Source organism: Denticeps clupeoides, chromosome 7 (assembly GCF_900700375.1).
Source record: "Denticeps clupeoides chromosome 7, fDenClu1.1, whole genome shotgun sequence".
Classification (NCBI taxonomy): Eukaryota; Metazoa; Chordata; class Actinopteri; order Clupeiformes; family Denticipitidae; genus Denticeps; species Denticeps clupeoides.
Genome location: NC_041713.1, coordinates 18,311,671 through 18,330,308, shown reverse-complemented (window position 1 = coordinate 18,330,308; position 18,638 = coordinate 18,311,671). Strand labels below are relative to the sequence as shown.

Genomic DNA, 18,638 nt, shown 5'->3' with positions numbered 1-18,638 from the left:
CTTCTAGTTTATCATTATTGTTCATTAAAGACCTGCCCACCTAAAAAAATTAGTTTCAGAAAAAAAGTTTTTGCACAATCCCCTGATGGCCGACAATCTTAAAAAGAATAAGCTATATACATCATGAAAGTGTTTCCCCCAGTTGGTAATGAAGAATCTTTGTAAAATGCAACACACACAAATCCACAGACAAATGTTAAAATCTGACGAATTATTAAAAGCTATGCATTTCATCAGCTGGATGATCAGGTATTTTAAAAAATGACACAAAATAAGTTTTTTAAATAAATTATTTTACAAGTGATAAAATGAATAACTGGTGAGATTTTAACGTTTGTAGATCATCCTAAAAGACATGTTCCAATTTGCCCATGTATTTACTTTTCTTAATAATAAACCTAACAAACCACAATTTCCAAAAATGTGAACCTAGACAGATGTGTTCTCTTACTTAGCAGAGAGTTTCACTGTGACAAAGGAAGACATGTCAGTTTAAGGGAACAGACCTGTGTTGTGTTTGACCACCCCCTACTGGCCAGATGTGGACCGGATCTGGAGCTGGCGTGATGACGTATTCTTAGGACGCCCTCTTCTGGTTAGTTTAAGTAAAAAACTGTTTCAGTGTGAAATGAAGATTTTTTTTCTATCTGTGCAAATGTGTACTTGGAGAGGAACTGATCATATTCACAAGCACAACAACATCCCCGATGCCCAAAAGTATGAATAAAAAGTCCTGGAAACTACAGCGAGCAAACAAGAGCACGCAAGCAACACAGAACCAAGTATACCACACAGAGAGGGAGCGAGAGAGGATGTGTGTACGTGTGAAACATAAGCTATATTTCATCAGATCTGCAAGGACCGAAGTTATGATAACTTGTAATTGATAATAAACTATTTGCTGAAATTATGAATAATTTTGATTCTGGAGAAAGCTGTGAAAGCTGATTGTCTGCAAGTAAATATCATAGAAACCCAAACAAAAAATAATGTTCAAATGTTGAACCCTTGCAGGTATGATATGCTGATTCCATGGTGTGATCTTCGTTCTGGACTCCAGTGACATCCAGGTAAGAAAAAGATTAGTAAGATTCGATTCTTCTGGCTGTATGTTTTTGAGCAGTGTTCCCTCCCATCACTTAGCAAGATCAGCATGGAGAATTATTTATTGAAATATTCACATTTGTGCTCATGTTCTGCCATGGAAGAAACATCAACAAGCTCATCAAGGATGGATTAAAGTGGCTGCTATGTTCAATAGGTGAGTGCTTTCATATCTTATTCCGGTGGAAGCCACAGAGTGGACAGCCCAGAAGCAGCAGGAGAAGAATAACTGAGAAGAGAGAATCTTGCTTGAAAGAGAAGAGGCAGAACATTGAAGATGACCAGTGGAGGACAAAGAACAGCATAATACGGATGTGACCTGCTGATTTAGACCAGTGGTTACATAACATTTATGTTCAAAATCAGGTACATGGATACACGAGGTAGTTGAAGTGTTGGAAACAAGAACAACATGAGATACTAAACAACTGAATAGAATATAGAGTTGTGAACAGACATCACAAATATAAGGTATAAAGTTAAATAAATCTAGTTCAAAAAGTTATAAAATCATATTAGTTCAAATTATAAAAGTCACAAACTCTTAGGACTGTCAGGCTACAGGTTAGTTATATTGAAACAGATCCCACAATCCTGAGGATCATTGTTTGAAATTTATAGATTATGGATTTTTTTTTTATATAAAACATAGATACTCTTTTACCAGACTGGAAAAAGGTTTACAACAAAATTAAAAATCACCGACACCTTTTGGGGGGTCTAGGTTTATTTTTCCAAAAGCACAGACAACAAAACATACAAAGTGAATACTTTACATGAGAGTAAATAATAATATAAAAGACGTAGGCCAATGTGCCATAGAATATAGAGTTGTGAACAGACAGTACAAATATAAGGTATAAAGTTAAATAAATCTAGTTCAAAAAGTTATAAAATCATATTAGTTCAAAATCTAAAAGTATATGTAAAAAAGGCATGTGAGAAATCTAGGTACGTTAACTCAAAACCTAGACAGTTTAATTATTAGTGTTAAAAAAGAGAGAGAAATCTGAATATCTATACTGACATCATCAATTCAAAAATTCTTCATCAGTCTATTGCCTCATTAAGCCAGAGACGACATATATTAATCCGATCTTGTGGCACACGTATCTTACACTTCATATTCTTCATAGATATTTCTTTTTACACTCACTTTGCCCAATATGCCCCATCAACATTGCCTTCCACCATCATGACCTTCATACCAAAAATGAAAGAACACTCATTAAAATATAGAAATATAGTACCTTATTGACTCCTTCATTAATATCTTTATAGTGACTCAGTCCCTCCTTGGCACTGAAATGCTAAGAGGACATTTCTTTGATTTAAAGTGGTCACCATAACACTAACATCTATACCGAGTCTTTGGAAAGAACATTTTTAACTCTATACTACACATTTTCCAAGGGTTAAAACTTGCATAATAATTGTAATGTGGCACGGATAGAGGATCTGCTAACTATACAAGAGCATAAAAATCCCCGACAGGTTCCTTCAAGGGGGCTTTTATGTGCACCTTGCTTGAAAGGTATTTTTTTGAGAGAAACTCCACCACTTTTCAAATCGAAAAATGACAATGTGTTAAAATACTAAAATATGACAGAAACATGACAGAAATGAAATTCACTGTGTTTGGGTTTTTATCGGTTAGTGTGCAGCTCTGATTGTCTGATATAATAACGAGGCAGTGCTGCAATCAAAAATGGCTCCATGAGTTTTACTGAGTGACTTTACATCGATTCATAAGACATTCAGTTTGTAAGCAATTAATTCCTGTTAACTATGAATGAATGAATACACAATGAAGCAAACTCATCTGTGAATCATGGTAGGTGGTGAACATGGTGTTCAACTGTTAATTGTTTGTGAGAAAATATTTATTTAAAACAGTGGTTGTGGAAATAAGCAAAAAACTATTCTTGTGAGGAATCTGCAATACAGATTAGAATATGATGATCTTTTTCAGCCAATAGTTAAAGCAAAATGTATGAAAAAAACAAAAATTCTGAATATGGATTGTGTCAACAGCATTGTTTTAATTTATGTGTACATATATAAAATAATAACGCACAACACACTCTCAAATGTGTTTGAGAACGAGCAGGGACAAATGGGACAAAACACACGCGAACTGACACTGACTTCACACAGATGGTGGAATGCAACAGGAACCGGTGGGCGCTTAACTTGAGGGTGGTGAAGATCCCAGTTGTGGAGACTTTGGTGACACCTGCAAAGTATTTTTTTAAATTTGGATTTCAAGCCTTCAAGCTGGATTTGGAAAAAAATTACATTTACAGATGAGCTTGTGTGTGTGTGTGCATCATGCTTACAGGGGATGGAGGTTTAGCAAAGTTGAGGTGAGCGTAGAGCAGCACAGCGATGTCATTCTGACTGGCCTCCAGTGCTATGGACAGAGCCGTGCTGCCATCCTGTGGGGGAAAGAAATACAGAAAGAAAGTAGATAATTAGTCTCTCGGCACGTCCAAGAAAAACCAAGTCAAGTTCCCCCCTCCCTCCTCACTCACGTTATCAGTCAGTGTGGCGTCGCACCCCGGCACGGACAGCAGCTGCCGGACGATGTCCACGTGGCCGTGCTCGCAGGCGCACATGAGCGCAGTGGAGCCGTCGTCGTCCCGGACGTTGACCTGCGCACCACAGGACAGCAGCGCCCGCACCATGTCCCCCCTGCCATGGCTCACGGCCAGCATGAGAGCCGTCTGGCCGGCCTGCGAAGACACAGCGGTTACGGAACCAGAGACTGAAGCAAACATATAGTGGTTTAGCGTAGAAATACGTAGAAATCTGGGGGGAAATTCTCAGTCATTATTAAAATTAGACATTTGAATATTTGAATATTGTTATGCTGAAATAATTCAAAATGAACCTTGGAATAAAAACTATTTACTGGAATAAAAGTAAGAAACCTGGCTGGCTTTGGCATTAACGTCTCCGGTGCGCAGCAGCTGCAGGACGGTTTGGAGGTCGCTGTCCGAGTGGAACGCAGCCAGGGCCGTCAGCATGATGGCGGTGTAGCCGGCTTTGTTCTGCTTGTCTGCATTACACAGGCCTGACGGAACCACAAGGGAAAAAAATGAAGTGTAAGAAGCAAGACACCAACACACCAACACGTTCAGGATGAGAAAGTAATAGACGTCAAGAAAATTCGTCAGGACCCATCACTCCCAGGACATGCATTGTTTGAACATATTAGGTCCTTCCAGAGTGAGAAACAGTTTTTATACTTCAGCCGTCACCATACTGAATGCTGCTAAGCGATCAATCTGATCTGAACTTCATGTGTACAATATAACACACTCTCATGCTTACAATACAGCTCTACATAAGCATTTAATAAAGAATAATATAGCTCAATTCAGTTTTTTATTTTTAAACTTTTTTCTGCACTAGAAAAATGTCTACTAGGCTACTACCACTCCTAATATAATTATACTCCATAGATACGGTGATGTAATGATAATCTGATATAACTGTGTCCAGACCTGTGTCCAGAAGAAGTTTAACCACAGGAAAGTTGGAGTGGGACACAGTGTAGTGCAAGGCTGTGTTGCCGTTGCCGTCAGCCATGTTGATCACAAACTCCAGCAGCTGAGGGGAGACTGAGGCGAACGTGTCCATGTGGGTTCGCACCACCGCCGTGTCGGCGGACTTGTGACAAGACACGCGCAGCCACTCCTGCAGGACCGTGGTGTAGGCGTTCCTCTGTTGACATTTCAAAATTGTACACCGTTATAATACACAGAAATAATTACATACATATAATACAGTTGAACTGAATTAGTATTTCTGTAGGATCACACCGCCCACTGCTGGCTGAAGGAATTAGGTTCGCCAAGAGCCTTCTGAAGTGCACGAAGCGCCGCCATTAGTGTTTCGCTCAGTTCCAGTCTGAAAAAGGACAGCACAGCATAGTTGTACAGAGGTCACATGTCAGAAATCTACACGTGAACATTCATTTTAGGCGCGTTTCAGCTTCGTTTCACACCTGCTTTGCTGCTGTGCTCCTGATGCAGAACTTGCATGTGCCTGGGCTTTGGAGTCAGATGCTGGTTGCTTGGCGCCTTCTCGGTGAGAAGGGAGGTCGGTGGTTTGTGATTGGCTAGCTTCCTGTTGAGGTGCAAGGCCAGCTGCTGACTGAGTGGCGTCCAGCTGAGGTCTGAGACTGGGCTCCTCTGGTTGGTCGGTGGAATCGGTGGCTTTTGACTGGTCAACAGTCGTGTCAGAAGCAGAAGAGGCAACGGCTGATTGGACGGAGATCTGCTCCTGCATTTGGGAAGTGCTGGTGATCATCTCTGTGGATGAGGTGTTGCTCCCCTGAGGCGAAGGGACAGAGGCCGGGGACTGAGAGGCACTGGGTTCTGGTGCCCCAGGCTGAGAGTTTGCATCAGCTGCGGGCAACTGGCTGGTGGTTTGAAGGGCTGGAGATTCATTAGCTGGTGGCCGGGCAGCGCCGGGCAGAGGTTTGGCCTCAGAAAGTAGGACGGTCGCCTCCCCGGATTCGTCAACGGAGGAGACGGGAGCCGCGGGGACAGCAAAGTTAATGGTATTTGACTGTGGGGGCTGTTCTACAGATTCTGGCAGTTTCTCTGTGGCCTCGTGGTATTCACTTGCATCACTCTCATCATCTGAAGTCTCAGTGCTGCTTTCTGAAGACGTGGACTCGTACCTAAAAAGTGGCAGCACACTATTTACTGGTGAGAGCCTGGACTCAGGAAGCAGTGCTTGAAACATTTTTTTGCTCACTGCTTAATTACGATTAATCTGGATTGATAGCACAGAAGGTTCAAATGAAAACATCCGGTCAGGGAGGAAACCAGGGTTAGGAACCACCGGTATGACGCTTCAAATTTCATTCTGCCTCCTAGCTATCTGTATGTTCCTATGCACAGTTAAGATGAGCTTATAGGCTGACATGGCAAATTAATCAGACAGCGCGAGAAGGAATCTGCGATAATGATATTGAAGACATTGACTAGTCTAACTCTGCTATAACGGTTGGTGCTTTTAGTACTGATTTTTTCAGACTGACCTATTATACCAGACCAAGGCAAAACAACAAGCAATTTAGCCATTGTTCAGCTTTACGTTTTGTACATACTCTGACAATTCACTTTATTTTTCAAAGGCAGATGCTGCCGCCTCAGGAGAGAAACTGGAGAGGGAATTGCGGAGCATGTACAGAGTCTATTTAAAACAATTTCTCTTGGACTAACTTTTTAAAAGTCAGACTAACACGGCAAAACATCACATGAGCAGGTGATGCCTGATCCATGTTGCTGGATCCAAGTTGAAGTATTTAATCATAGAAGATGAACATACTGCAATAATCGTAAGTTGGGGGACACCGTGAATGAGTGTGTGAATATTTTGTGTGCTTACATCTTAGCCTATAGCATTGTGTATTGTTTCAGAGATGAAAAACTTACCCTCCATTGACCCCTACAAACCGCAGGTTCATCTTGGTGTTGGGAGAAGCAGGCTCCCCGTCTGCTTTACGCTTCATAATAGACCTCAGAGTGGACTGAGGTGACGCTGAGGAGAACGAAACATCAAGAATCAATATAGGCCTGTTTCAGTAGGCGCCTCGCAGAGATCACTGGCTACATGGCCAACCTGGCTTAGATCCATCACTGTGGGCTTGGACAGCGTCACCCTCCGTCAGCCTCTGGGTCAATGAGCCCATCTGATTACACTTTGTTTCCATGGCGAGAACAGGGCTGGTGACAGGCACTGATGAGGATACCTCACTTTTCAGGACCTCCCGCACTTGCTTGGAGCTGATTGCGATGGGAAGCTCTCGAGGGCCATCTGAACACCAACAAACACAGTTGACCGAGAACTGTGACAAGCACCGATATTTACACTGATAACCGAATCCAAAAGTCACACCTACCCTCTGTGACCAGAACTGCTGCTTGTCCCCTGTGTGGCCCCTCCAGACTGCCCCCCGAGGGAGAGGAGCAGCCCTGGGCCCTCACGAGCATGGGCTGTTCTAGCGTGTATACCTGGATGCCCACGGTCCTCTGCTCCCGCTGCTGGGGCTGCTGGGTAAAGCTGACCACCGTCTGCAGGCCCTGCCGCTCCTGCCAGCCCAGGCTGGTGGCCCTGACCGGGTGCTCAGCCTGGAGCTGGGACTGCCTGTCCCTCTGGGCCTGGCTGCTCTGAAGCTCTTGCAGGCTCTTCTTCAGCTGTTCTTCCAGAAGAGTCACGCGGGTCTTCAGCGCCTCCGCCTCAGGCAGTAGGCCCAGGTCCTGCTCTCGAACACCTACTCCAGCATGCTTGCAGCTCCTCTCCTCCTCCGGCCCAACTCCCACGGTGCGCACCTCCCTATGCCCGGCCGGCCGCGCCCCACCAACAATCACCGTGTCCTCGATCTCGCAGCCCGAATCCTGCCGCAAGCTCTCAGGCGTAGTTGGAGAGAGAGCACCGCCGGCCCTGGTGGTCCCAGGATGACCTCCTGCTCCATTTCCTCCCACCTCCTCCTCCGGGATGTCAATGTACAACTCTCCGCGAGGGCGGCCACGCCCGAAGCCGAGTGTGTGTCCCAAAAACTTCTGGCTCTTGAGCTGAACACTGAGCTGCCGCTTCTCCTCCTGAAGCACCGAGATCTTGACCTGAAGCACCGGGATGGTCTTCACCTGCTCCTCCAGCTCCCGGATCTTCCTCAGCGCCACGGCCATCTGTTCCCTCACGTGCTGCAGGTGGGCCGGCGTCGGGGAGACGGGCGTGGACAAGCCCGAGCTCATGGGCGTGAAGGAGCGTTCTCCGCCTCCGGACTGGGAGCGGTTGAAGCTGTGGGCACTGGACAGTGAGGAGGTCGAACCGGCCATGCTGCTGTGCATGCTGCCGAGGTTCGAGAAGCGCCGGGCCTCCTTCTCCTCCTCCAGCTTGCGCCGAGCGTCCAGCAGCGTCTTCTCCACCCGCGCCGTGCTGAAGTTGGGCCGCTGAGATGTGTGGAAGCCCGGGGCGCAGTAGGAGTAAGACGAGTGGCGACTGTCCATGCTGGCATTAGAGCAGAGGGACTCAGTGGATGTCCACCAGGAGCCTGTGTAGCCGTAGCCCCGAGGCAGGGAGCCATAGCGCTGGCGGCGCTGCACAGGGATCCTCTTGATGGTGTTGCCCTTCTCAATGTCATTGACATACTTGAGGAAGTCCAGGTCCAGGCGGTAGCCGTATGGGGTCTCCACGGAGTAAGGAGCTTCCTGGTCCTTTGTGAGCATTGTGGGGGTCGCAGGGGGGTTTAGCTTCCCTGAAGAAGGAGTAAAGAGGTTTACACTTAAGGAAATCTGTCTGATCACCAAATCAGACTAAAGAAAGAAGCTTCAGCTCCAGGCCAGATGCAGAGATAAAGGCTTTTATTGTCTGAAGCTTGTGTAATAGAATTGAGTGTTTGTTTGCTTAGCTGGTCACCGTTTCATCATGTTCGAGTTTTGAGAAATTGTGACAAAAATTCTGTTCATTCACTCCCTGCAAATAGAGTGAACTATGTACATAACATTTTGCAAATAGGCTAATTGATAAATACCTAAATCCACCTAAATGTATAAACATGTATAAAAATATATCCAATATATAAAAGAAATCTAATTCATATTGGATTTGTATGGTGCTTGGTTTTCTTTTACTTATTATATTTGTCCATATCCATTGATTTGTTTATTACTGCACTATTGCTAACAATGAAGGCTTACATAACATTTTTATATAAAAGTCCCGGTCAAGGCTGTAATGCAGGAAGAACAGATGAAAATTAGTATTGAAATGTTGCTACTCGGCTCACATTCCTTTTCCATCAAATATGAGAAATATTTTTGTCCACTTGTGAATGTCTTGGCATTACATGGATATGTATTCATGTATTTGCTACCAAAAATATATTTAAATGGACATTCTTAACTGTTTATATTACATGTAGCGAACTCCAAATAGAAAGAAATATATATTTGCAGAAATATACCAGGGAAGCTGGGGTCCATGTGCAGCACCTGGGCCATTGTCCAGCCGGTGGTCAGTCACACCTTCACCCTGCAAGTCTTACCTGAGAAAAAAAGAGAAACATGCTCTACTGTTACACACAAAGTCTCCAAATATCAATGGGCCAGTTACCCAACCTTCAGGGGGCAGCCTAACACTGAATCACCACACACACATATACAGAGCATCTGAAAAGTATTCACCACTCATCACTTTTTCCACATTTATGTTACAGCATTTTTCCAAAATGGATTAAATTCAGAATTCATAAAACTGAGAAATCACATGTACATAAGTATTCGCAGCCTTTGATCAGCAATTACAGCCTTTTTGAATATGATGCCACAAGCTTGGTACACCTATCCTTGTCCAGTTTGGCCTGTTCCTCTATGCAGCACCTCTCAAGCTCCACCAGGTTGGATGGGAAGCGTTGGTGAACAGACATTTTAAGATCTCCAGAGATGTTCAATCGGATTTAAGTCTGGGCTCTGGCTGGGCCACTCAAGATTATTCAGAGTTGTCCTGAAGCCACTCCTGTGACGAATACGGATGTGTGAATACGGGTGCACTATATATGTGTGTGTGTGTGTGTGTGTGTGTGTGTGTGTGTGTGCACTGCTTCGGAAGATAGATTTCCGAGTGTTAAGCTTCCCCTCTTAGGTCGCCCTCTTGCAACAAACATCAGCCGGGAGGAATCCGTAAAAGGATGGTGGCTGTAGGGTGATGGCACCAGTCAGTGGGACAGAGGTTGAAAATTGGGAAATAATCTTCCGCAACCCCCGTCTGTGTCCCAGCCTCATAATGAAAGATATTAGGGCGGTTTTAGGCCCTGTCTGCAGTACATCACGGGGTGTTTGTATTTCCCCGTCGCGGCTCTCTGGACTGGAGGAGCGGAGGGTAAAGGGAACCGGTTTTCTGGCAGCGGCCCGCAGGAGAGCGGTGCGGAGTTGCCAGTTGCAGCCTTATTAGGTATCCTTTGCGAACGCTCACTGGGCCGCTCGGTACAAGTCATCCACGTCCCACCCTCCCCCTCAACTTTCCATGTTTCCCCCTCATCCTCCCTTTCCCCTCGCCTGCTCTCCCCTGCCGTTCCGTTCTGTTCCGTCCTGCCCGTCAGCTGAGGATCAGGCGTTGATTTCAGCTGACCGCCGTCCACCTCCTTCCTGCATCTGACCCGGGCCGGTCTTCACCAGTCAAATGTTATCGAACCCTTTTCATAGCGGCACTTCACACAACAGGTTCGTGGCCGGCACAACTTTTTCTAGGTCATCTGTGACGGGAAGGGAGGCGGACGATTCTGCCGTCTCCAGCCTACTGATGCCACCGGGTATCACTGCTCCCTCTGTGTGCCAGGCAGGAAGTTTCGACCTGACTGGCCCACGCTCACGGCAGGAAAACACACAGTCCCTTTCAGCTTGGGTCACGCCAGGTCCAACATTGCATTAAGCAGACACTGTCTGGCGACCACTTTCTGCCTCTCTCCCTCCCGCTCTAATCTCGTGACCCTGCTCAGATTGGGTTAGAAGAAAAGTAGGGCGCGGAACGACTGACTAAATTGACTCTGTGTTTGGTCTAAAGCCTTTTAGTCAGTTAAATCACTCAGTTTCTTTCTTTTCCTGTCACTTGACTGGCCTGATCTTGTTAAATCTCTTTAAGTGCATGTCTCCATGGGAAAATACATGTGGATGTGCAGCTAAAAATACAGCGTATTTATGCAGTACATGAGATGAGTACAGTGCTGTGTGGCTTGAGAAGACGTGGACAAAGCGGGACAGTACCACCATACAGTCATCATGCAAGTAAGATATGAAAACAAAAGTTTTTAAAAACAGTTTGAGAGAATTAGTCACTGTAAACAGATCCTCTGCTGTCACCATATAAGTTGTGGTCGTACCCTAGTGTGTCTCACACTTCCCTATCAACCAGACAACTCCAGTGTCATTGGATCGATTGAGACTGAATGCCATTGTTCCTAGGCAAAACACTAGATTACAAAACCCTAATTACTGTTACTATCATTTACCGTGCTTTTTAATATTAATATTGAGTACAGAACCTTGCTGATATGTTTAATAATAGTGGTGTAGTGGGAATCATGGGAGTGGTATTAGTGGCAGCCAATCAGCCTGCTGACCGTTGTGACACGGATGGTGTTATTTAAGTCACCGGTCCTGACATGGAACCTGTCTGTTTGGATGTTGGAGCTGGACTCTCCGGCCGTGGTGTCAGCATCTAAAAGGGACAGGTGACCGTATTTCTATTGCTAGTCAAATGTAGTCAAATAAAATTAGTTACATTACTTCCATTTGGTAACTGAAATAGTTACACTAGTTATAATTGTAATAAATTACATTTCCAAAGTAATCTTCTAAATCCTGAGTTGCTCCAGCATGAAACTCTAACTCCTGGTTATAAATTGCTTTGGACATAAGATAAAATTCGACTCTGGAGTGGTGCCCTTTAAAGTACTTATCTGCACCTTAACAGTAAATACGTGTACATTTTTTCTACATATCTGTACCAAAATAGGTTCTAATAGGTGCCTTGGTGTGCACTGATTAGCCATACAACGGGATTTCTTGCAGCTCGTGGGGAACAGGGCTGGGCTCCGACCATTCCCCTATTTTAAAGGCTACATGGAAGAATGTGGGCAGAGACAGTTTGATCTCTTGAAACAGACATACCGATTTGTATAAGTAAAGGGAAACCGAATAAGCCTTTAGGGAATGTGGGAACATATACAGTTTGGGTGTGTGTGTGTGTGTGTGTGCGCGCTACTGTGGGTGTGTGTAAATATGTCCGTGTGTGTGCGGGCGGGTGGAGGGCAGGCTTGACAGGCAGACAGTTGATGAGATATAATTAGAGTCCTCGGCTCAGCCGCAGCGTGACAAACAGTGACGCCCCGGTCGTCTCCTCCTTCCCTCTCGTTAGCGATGCCCGGATCTCTCGCCACCTCGTACCCATCCGTCGCCACTCGTCTGTTATTCCCTTCTTCTTCTACTGCTGCCTGGCACTGTGCACTCCCTGCCCCCACTCCACTATATGCTGTGAAAGTGAGCTCCAGACACTGATTTCTGTGTGTGTGTGTGTGTGTGTGTGTATGTGTGTGTGTGTGTATACATGAAGGCTCTGAAACTCTGTTCCACGTATGTGACGGCAAGCGGGGAGCCATGTGGCATAGTCTCCAGTGCTTTGGCCAGCACTGCCAGTCCCTGCCCTCCGCCAGCAGGAATGTCCCAACCCCCCCCCCCCCCCCCCCCCCCCCCCCCCTCACACCGATCCACAGCCCCTCCCTCCCCCGGAATTCCAGGGCGGGCGGAAGTTCACATCGCCTGCCTCCAGGGCCGCCCCCCACCCACACTCACAGCTATTAAGATTAGAAAAATGGGGAGGGGGGGGGTGCGAGACAACCCGAACCCGCTGTTCAAAGCAGAGACGCAAAACAGTCCAGCAGAACAATCTGCACAATTACACAACGTGGCCGCAGATCGTACACAACGGCACGCCTGACTTCCATTTCGCGGCCGTAACGTAAATCACAAAAACCGCGAAATGATACAAAGCGGCTGGGAAATGGCCAGAGAGCGGTGGCGAGACGCAGACGTGTTAAATAATGATAAATAATGATAAATAAATAATGTAATGTAAATGTGTAGACGTGTAGGTGTGAGTTGCAGATGACGGTGGGTGGGGCTCTTCTCCCCCCCCAGCTTCTCGGGGCTTGCACCTGATCCCTGTACGTGGTGGAAAATATGCAAAACTATCCTCTCAGTTCGACACTTTACGAGACCCACCCTGACACGGGCTTTCACATTCTCACACCACCCGCCTGGCCGTCTGGATGATGCGCACACACACACACACACACACACACTCACACACACACACACACACACACACGGGATTTAAAACGCCTTCAGCTTTCTGTCTTCATCTTCTTGCAAACCTCCCAACCTCAATAACATGGTGAAAAACTCAAGTTGAGCAACGTGTTATGTTTTTTTGGAATGTCTTTATGAGTCAGCTTCGGGGAGGCGTGTCCCTCCACCCAGCGAGAGATGAGGCATCTGCGCCCAGTGATGGGAACCCCTCTACGTACGGCAGCTGTCGTGCATCTCGGGCGTGGAGCAGCTCAGCAGTGGCTTACAGGGGAAGTGATGATGTCATTAGACTAATTCAATTCAAAAACACTTCTACATTAATAGTGCACGGCAACGAGCATACAAATGGCAAAACAAAAAGGGGGTAGTAGCCTAGTGGGTAACACACTCGTCTATGAAGCAGAAGTCCCAGGTTCAAACCCCACTTACTACCATTGTGTCCCTGAGCAAGACACTTAACCCTGAGTGTCTCCAGGGAGGGACTGTCCCTGTCATCGTCGCTCTGGATAAGGACGTCTGCTTAATGTTTAATATTTTACATTACAAATCAGCAGTGGAAATTTTACTCTCATTAAATTAAGTCACATCATGTAAGTTAAAGTAAGTAATCAGTTGGTTTTAATTGGTTTTTAAGTATATTATCCTTAAAAGTAATGTATTGCATAATGTATGTATAATGTATAGTATACTATATTCCAATAAAGAATACTGTACAAGGCGCTACTAAAAATATCAATATCAATCAGTTGAAATGTTTTTCTCTCATTACTGATACTAGCAAAGTAAGCGTAAAATCCGTTGGAGAAATGTAGAGGAGTTGAAAGCACAGACACTCTGTGTAAAAGTGAAACGTAGCCGATGTTAAGTAGCGATGAGCTTTTGGTGGTGTGATGTACACGCCAACCCTTCCCCAGCCGACATCAAGCAACATCAGGAATCACCAAATCCTTACAATTGAAAAACAGGGACAAGCAATAATAAGAGAGGCATGTTCTGTTCACGTGAAGCCACATAACAAACATAACATTTATTTTCATTCGTTTCGAAATGAGCTTGGTTTGTTATTGTTAATTACGGAAATGCTGAATCGCAGTTTAATGCTAAATCGGTTTTGGTCATTTTAGGGTCATCACGTGTACAGGGACCAGAGGCGGAGCCAAGTGGACATGAAAATCCAGTTTCTTCACCGCGCTGCTGAAGCTAATTTCCTGCTCCCTTTGCCGGAGCCACGCAGTGTAACGTGGCTTTGGGCACAGAGCATCTAAACAGCGAACACAGTGATGCCCGGCCACGGTAAACAGTGTCGGCAGAGAACATTACGGCGCATTGTCCCGCACGGCCCTACCGCCCGCTTGCAGCGGGAGGCCGAGGGCAACAGACTCTTGTGCAGGAATGACAGGCAAATCACAAAGAGCCATTCATCCGGCCCCGAGTTCCACAGCTGGTTCTAATACGGGGCTGGGAGGGGCGGGGGGGAGGGAGGGAGGTAGAGGGATGGAAACTCTGTCTAATAACACACGTAATGGCTATCAAGCCCCCGCCGAGGAGCCGCATGCCTTCAGAAACCCTCTTTGGAGACGAGGCTTGTCATTATTGCTGGACCGCGTGACGCGCTGCAGACAGGGGATCCTGCTGATAATCTTACAGCGACATGGCCGCTCAAACCCAACGTCCCTTTGGAGGCCAAAAGAAGAACGTTCCAATCAGGGCCTGTGGAGGACATCTAAACATCTGTACGGTAATGAAGCACATCGCTCTGGTCTCCTTTCATGAAGTGCCACGGTGGCCGAGTCCAGGAAAGGGTTACAGGAAAGGGAGCTCCGGCTCCCGGCGGACCCAGAAACAACCCAGTCACTTCCTCCTGGCTCAGGAGAAGGAGAGGCGCGGTGGGGGCGAATGGGAAATGGAGGTAGAATGAATAAGAGATGTGAAAACGGAGGAATGAAGGAGGTGGAGGACCACCTCCCGACGGGAGATTTACCGTAGCCCCACGGGTACCAGTCACACGGTCGTCACGTGGCCTTATTTTGCCATATGTCGCGAGAAGAACCCGAAGACACTAAAACGGGGCTTAAACGGAGCTCCGGGCGAATGATGGCGAATGCACGACAGATCACTTCCCGAAAGATTATCATCATAATCCACAAATTCCTCCGGCCAGCGCGCGTACACAAACAGCCCGAATCGTAAAGCGGTTCCCGAGCACATCTGAAGATTTAAATAGAAGCTAATAAGATAATGGCAGGAAGCGGGGGGGCTGCGTGTTGCTCGTTTACGAGGTTTAAACAGAAGAAGAAGAAGAAGAAGAAGAAGCTACACTCAATCTGCAGATGTGAACACTGGTACCTGTACGGTACACACGGAACGAGAGAACATACGGATTCCTGCGCCTAAAAACAAGGTAACCCAGGCTGGACCTACAGAAGAGACCCTGGGTGATGAAGAGAGAAGTCACTATTAAACATTTTCCCCGTATACAGTAAAGGTTTCATTAATTAAATACATTATTCAATAAACTGCACATCTACTATTGATCATTTACATTTACACTTACAGCCTTATCCAGAGCGACAGTAGTTACAGGGACAGTCCCCCTCCTGGAGACACTCAGGGTTAAGTGTCTTGCTCAGGGACACAATGGTAGTAAGTGGGGTTTGAACCTGGGTCTCTACCCACTAGGCTACCAGGGGCAGTGGTGACCTAGTGGTTAAGGAAGCGGCCCCGTAATCAGAAGGTTGCCGGTTCGAATCCCGATCCGCCAAGGTGCCACTGAGGTGCCACTGAGCAAAAGCACTGTCCCCACACACTGCTCCCCGGGCGCCTGTCATGGCTGCCCACTGCTCACTCAGGGTGATGGGTTAAATGCAGAGGAAAAATTTCACTGTGTGCACCGTGTGCTGTGCTGCTGTGTATCACATGTGACAATCACTTTATTTTATATTATTTGCCTTTAAATGCTGTAAAATGCTGGTCAAAAAACAGAGAAATGGAAAAAAGAGGCCTTTACAAACAAGTTTACGGTTCCATTAAAAAAGGAAGGGACGACACTGGAGGGTTCAGCCCGCAGCAGCTCAGCGTGTTGAAGAAGGTGAGCTGGTGGTACTGTTGGTGACACTTGACACGCGGTCTCCGTCCATGCTTGCGTTTCGTGATATTGCTGAGCTTTTTTTAAACAGCACGGCCACGGGAGAACTTGCCAGTGGTTCCTTCATCTTTTATAGTTCGTCGATCTTCGGGCGCTTCAGACAGAGCGGATGGAACGTAATGAGAAGTTAAAATCGGGCTTTTTTTTTGTGTCCTGGGTGGGCAGCGTGACTCGTGTTACGGATCACGGCTCCATGCAGGGTAATGAAAGCTCTTGTCCCGAGTGGGACCTGAGTGCAGACGCACGCGGCTGTTTTTGACATCAGGGAGTGGGATCCGGAGGCGAGCGCGGCCCCGCCCAGGGAGGAGCCCGCTGCCGACTCGCCTTACAGCGGGAGCGGTCACGGGGCCGGCCGAAAAAAAACCCCACCACAACCCACGCTGGCCATTGTGACCAAATTAAAACAAAAACCAGGCAGGAAGCTGAAAGCCAGGGCGGGACACGAGAATCGGGACGCTGAGACCCCCCCTGACTCAGGTCAGCCTGAGGACGAGGGTCCGAGGCGCGATAAGGCCGAGCGCGTGGGGTAAATATCGGGGCCGAGGCACTCGGGGGGGGAGATCAGAACAGACATCTGGGGGTGTCCGGGGTGAAGGGTGGCCCCCGACGTCCACTACTCACTCCAGCTCAGGCCGGGGCTGATACCCTCCCTCCCATTTACCGTCCCTCTCCCCGCTGCAAACACTTCCAGATTTGGGGGCGAGCCGCCAAGAGCACACGCCCTTCTCGGGGCGCAGGCGGGACACACCTTTCTCCTAACGCCCGGGATCACGTCGGAACGGCATTACAAGAGTCCGATAGACAGCAGATGCTCGCTAAGACGCAGCTTCCACGCTTCTAAGTCCCAAACTGTGGCTTAATTAGTTAGTCGGAGGTTTCGGCCGTTCACAAACGTCGTGGATTTGGAGGACGTAACGTCATCAGATTCCCCCAAGGAGCCGTTCTCATGTCTAGGAATCCGGGAGTTCTGTCTGGGAGGTTTTTTTTTTTTTTACCAAGAACCAAGTCCTTTCTTTGTGAGGGACGCACATGTGCAAAACTCCCACAATCGTGGGCTAACATGCAGGGGTGGGACCTTGACCTCCATTATTCCATTTCATTATTCCACGGTGAGCGGAAGGTCTGTGTAGCCTGTGAAGGACACAACATGGAGTGAGCGGCCTGAACAAGGAGGCCGCCTCCGCCTCGTCAACATCGCTTCAAGCTTTCAAGTTCATTCAGCAGTCCAGAGACACCAGGAGACCGGGAGACGTGGTCAGGACACGGTGGGGACAGTCACAGGTCCCCAAAAGTCTCACACGAAACCGTGCTGAGAACGGGGACAGAGGGCCGGCGCCCAACAAACTCAGGACGAAACACCCTGAAGTCCATGAACCCCTCTCCTCTCTGGCTTAAAAAGCTCAGCGTGTGGCCCCCCCCCATACAAACGGGGTTTATAACCTTACATTCCAGTGTCCGGAATTCCACTCCTGACTGGAGAACCGGGATTCTGGGAGTCCAACAAACGTAATAAACTCAGAGCAGTGCTGAAATGAACGATAATTCAACATGTCTAATTAGTAAATCCATGAATAAAATGACCCCCCCCCACCCCCAGATTCCAGGCCTCTGTTTTTGTAGGGAAAGGGACGGAAACCCCAGCAGGGCGACAGGAGGGGAGGGAAGCTCCCCCAACTTCAGCGCTCGGAGCGGGGGGAACATCTGGAAGCCATGAGGAGACCCGCCCGGCCAATTTCCTCACCTTCATCACTCGCCATGCCGACAACACCGCGGGACGTTCAGTTCGATACCCAACACGGCGGATTTTTTTATGTACGAATAAGAATAAGAGTCTCTCCCGAGAGATGAGGAGGACGCATCGGGTTCGATGCCCTAATAACCGGGGGGAGGGGGGGCGAATCAAAGGCCGATATTTAAATAATAATAAAAAACGCGCAGGATTCACGGTCCTCGTGGGAGAAAATGCATCTTCTGCAGATCCCTCCCGTCACTTTACCACCGGAGACAAATCCACGGTGACAGGAGCAGAGGGGAACAAAGACAGTCGCGCCCCCCCCCATCCTCCTCTCATACCGCGCGGCGGATCCGGCGGAATAAACGGACCGACGGGAGAGACCTGACGGTCCGGTCAGACTCACCTCCCCCCGGCGCTCCCTCTGGATGTCCGAAGCCACCAGCTCACACTGACAGCGAGAGAAAAACACCGCAGCCCGGCCATAAGCGACCCCCTGCCGCCCCCTCCTTCTGCTCTTAAAGAGCCCGCGGTCCCGGCCGGTCCGGCCGCGCAGATCCCTCCGTACGCGGGACCGCGCCGCTGGGTGGCCAGGTTGGCGACACTCACGCCAAAGCCGATTATCGTGGAGAAAAAAAAAAGATCTTTTGTAAGCTAATTCGAGATGAAGTGCAGCGGGTGTGTGGACTGTTTCCTTTTAACTGGAACGGTGGAGCCTAAGGGCGGTGGATCAAAGAAACTTTATTTGTACCCTGAACTACTTTTGTCGATATCA

At 47.5% G+C, this 18,638-nt stretch overlaps 1 protein-coding gene across 2 annotated transcripts; it reads right to left on the bottom strand.

The window, feature by feature from the left end:
• Window positions 1-1,813: 1,813 nt before the first annotated feature.
• kank2 (KN motif and ankyrin repeat domains 2) lies at window positions 1,814-18,432 on the bottom strand. 2 transcript variants are annotated; one of them, XM_028987577.1, is made up of 12 exons: window positions 18,270-18,432; window positions 9,089-9,169; window positions 7,025-8,380; window positions 6,745-6,939; window positions 6,558-6,663; window positions 5,117-5,797; window positions 4,932-5,019; window positions 4,614-4,833; window positions 4,038-4,180; window positions 3,639-3,839; window positions 3,444-3,542; window positions 1,814-3,340 (listed from the first exon to the last, which is right to left on the bottom strand). In XM_028987577.1, the coding sequence occupies exons 2-12, from the start codon at window positions 9,123-9,125 to the stop codon at window positions 3,293-3,295; spliced, it is 3,174 nt and encodes a 1,057-aa protein (XP_028843410.1). In that variant the 5' UTR covers window positions 9,126-9,169; window positions 18,270-18,432; the 3' UTR covers window positions 1,814-3,292. The 2 variants fall into 2 exon arrangements, 1 of the variants encoding a protein (XP_028843410.1); XR_003750380.1 differs by lacking the exons at window positions 1,814-3,340; window positions 3,444-3,542; window positions 3,639-3,839 and having other exon boundaries at window positions 4,045-4,180; window positions 4,939-5,019.
• Window positions 18,433-18,638: the final 206 nt, after the last annotated feature.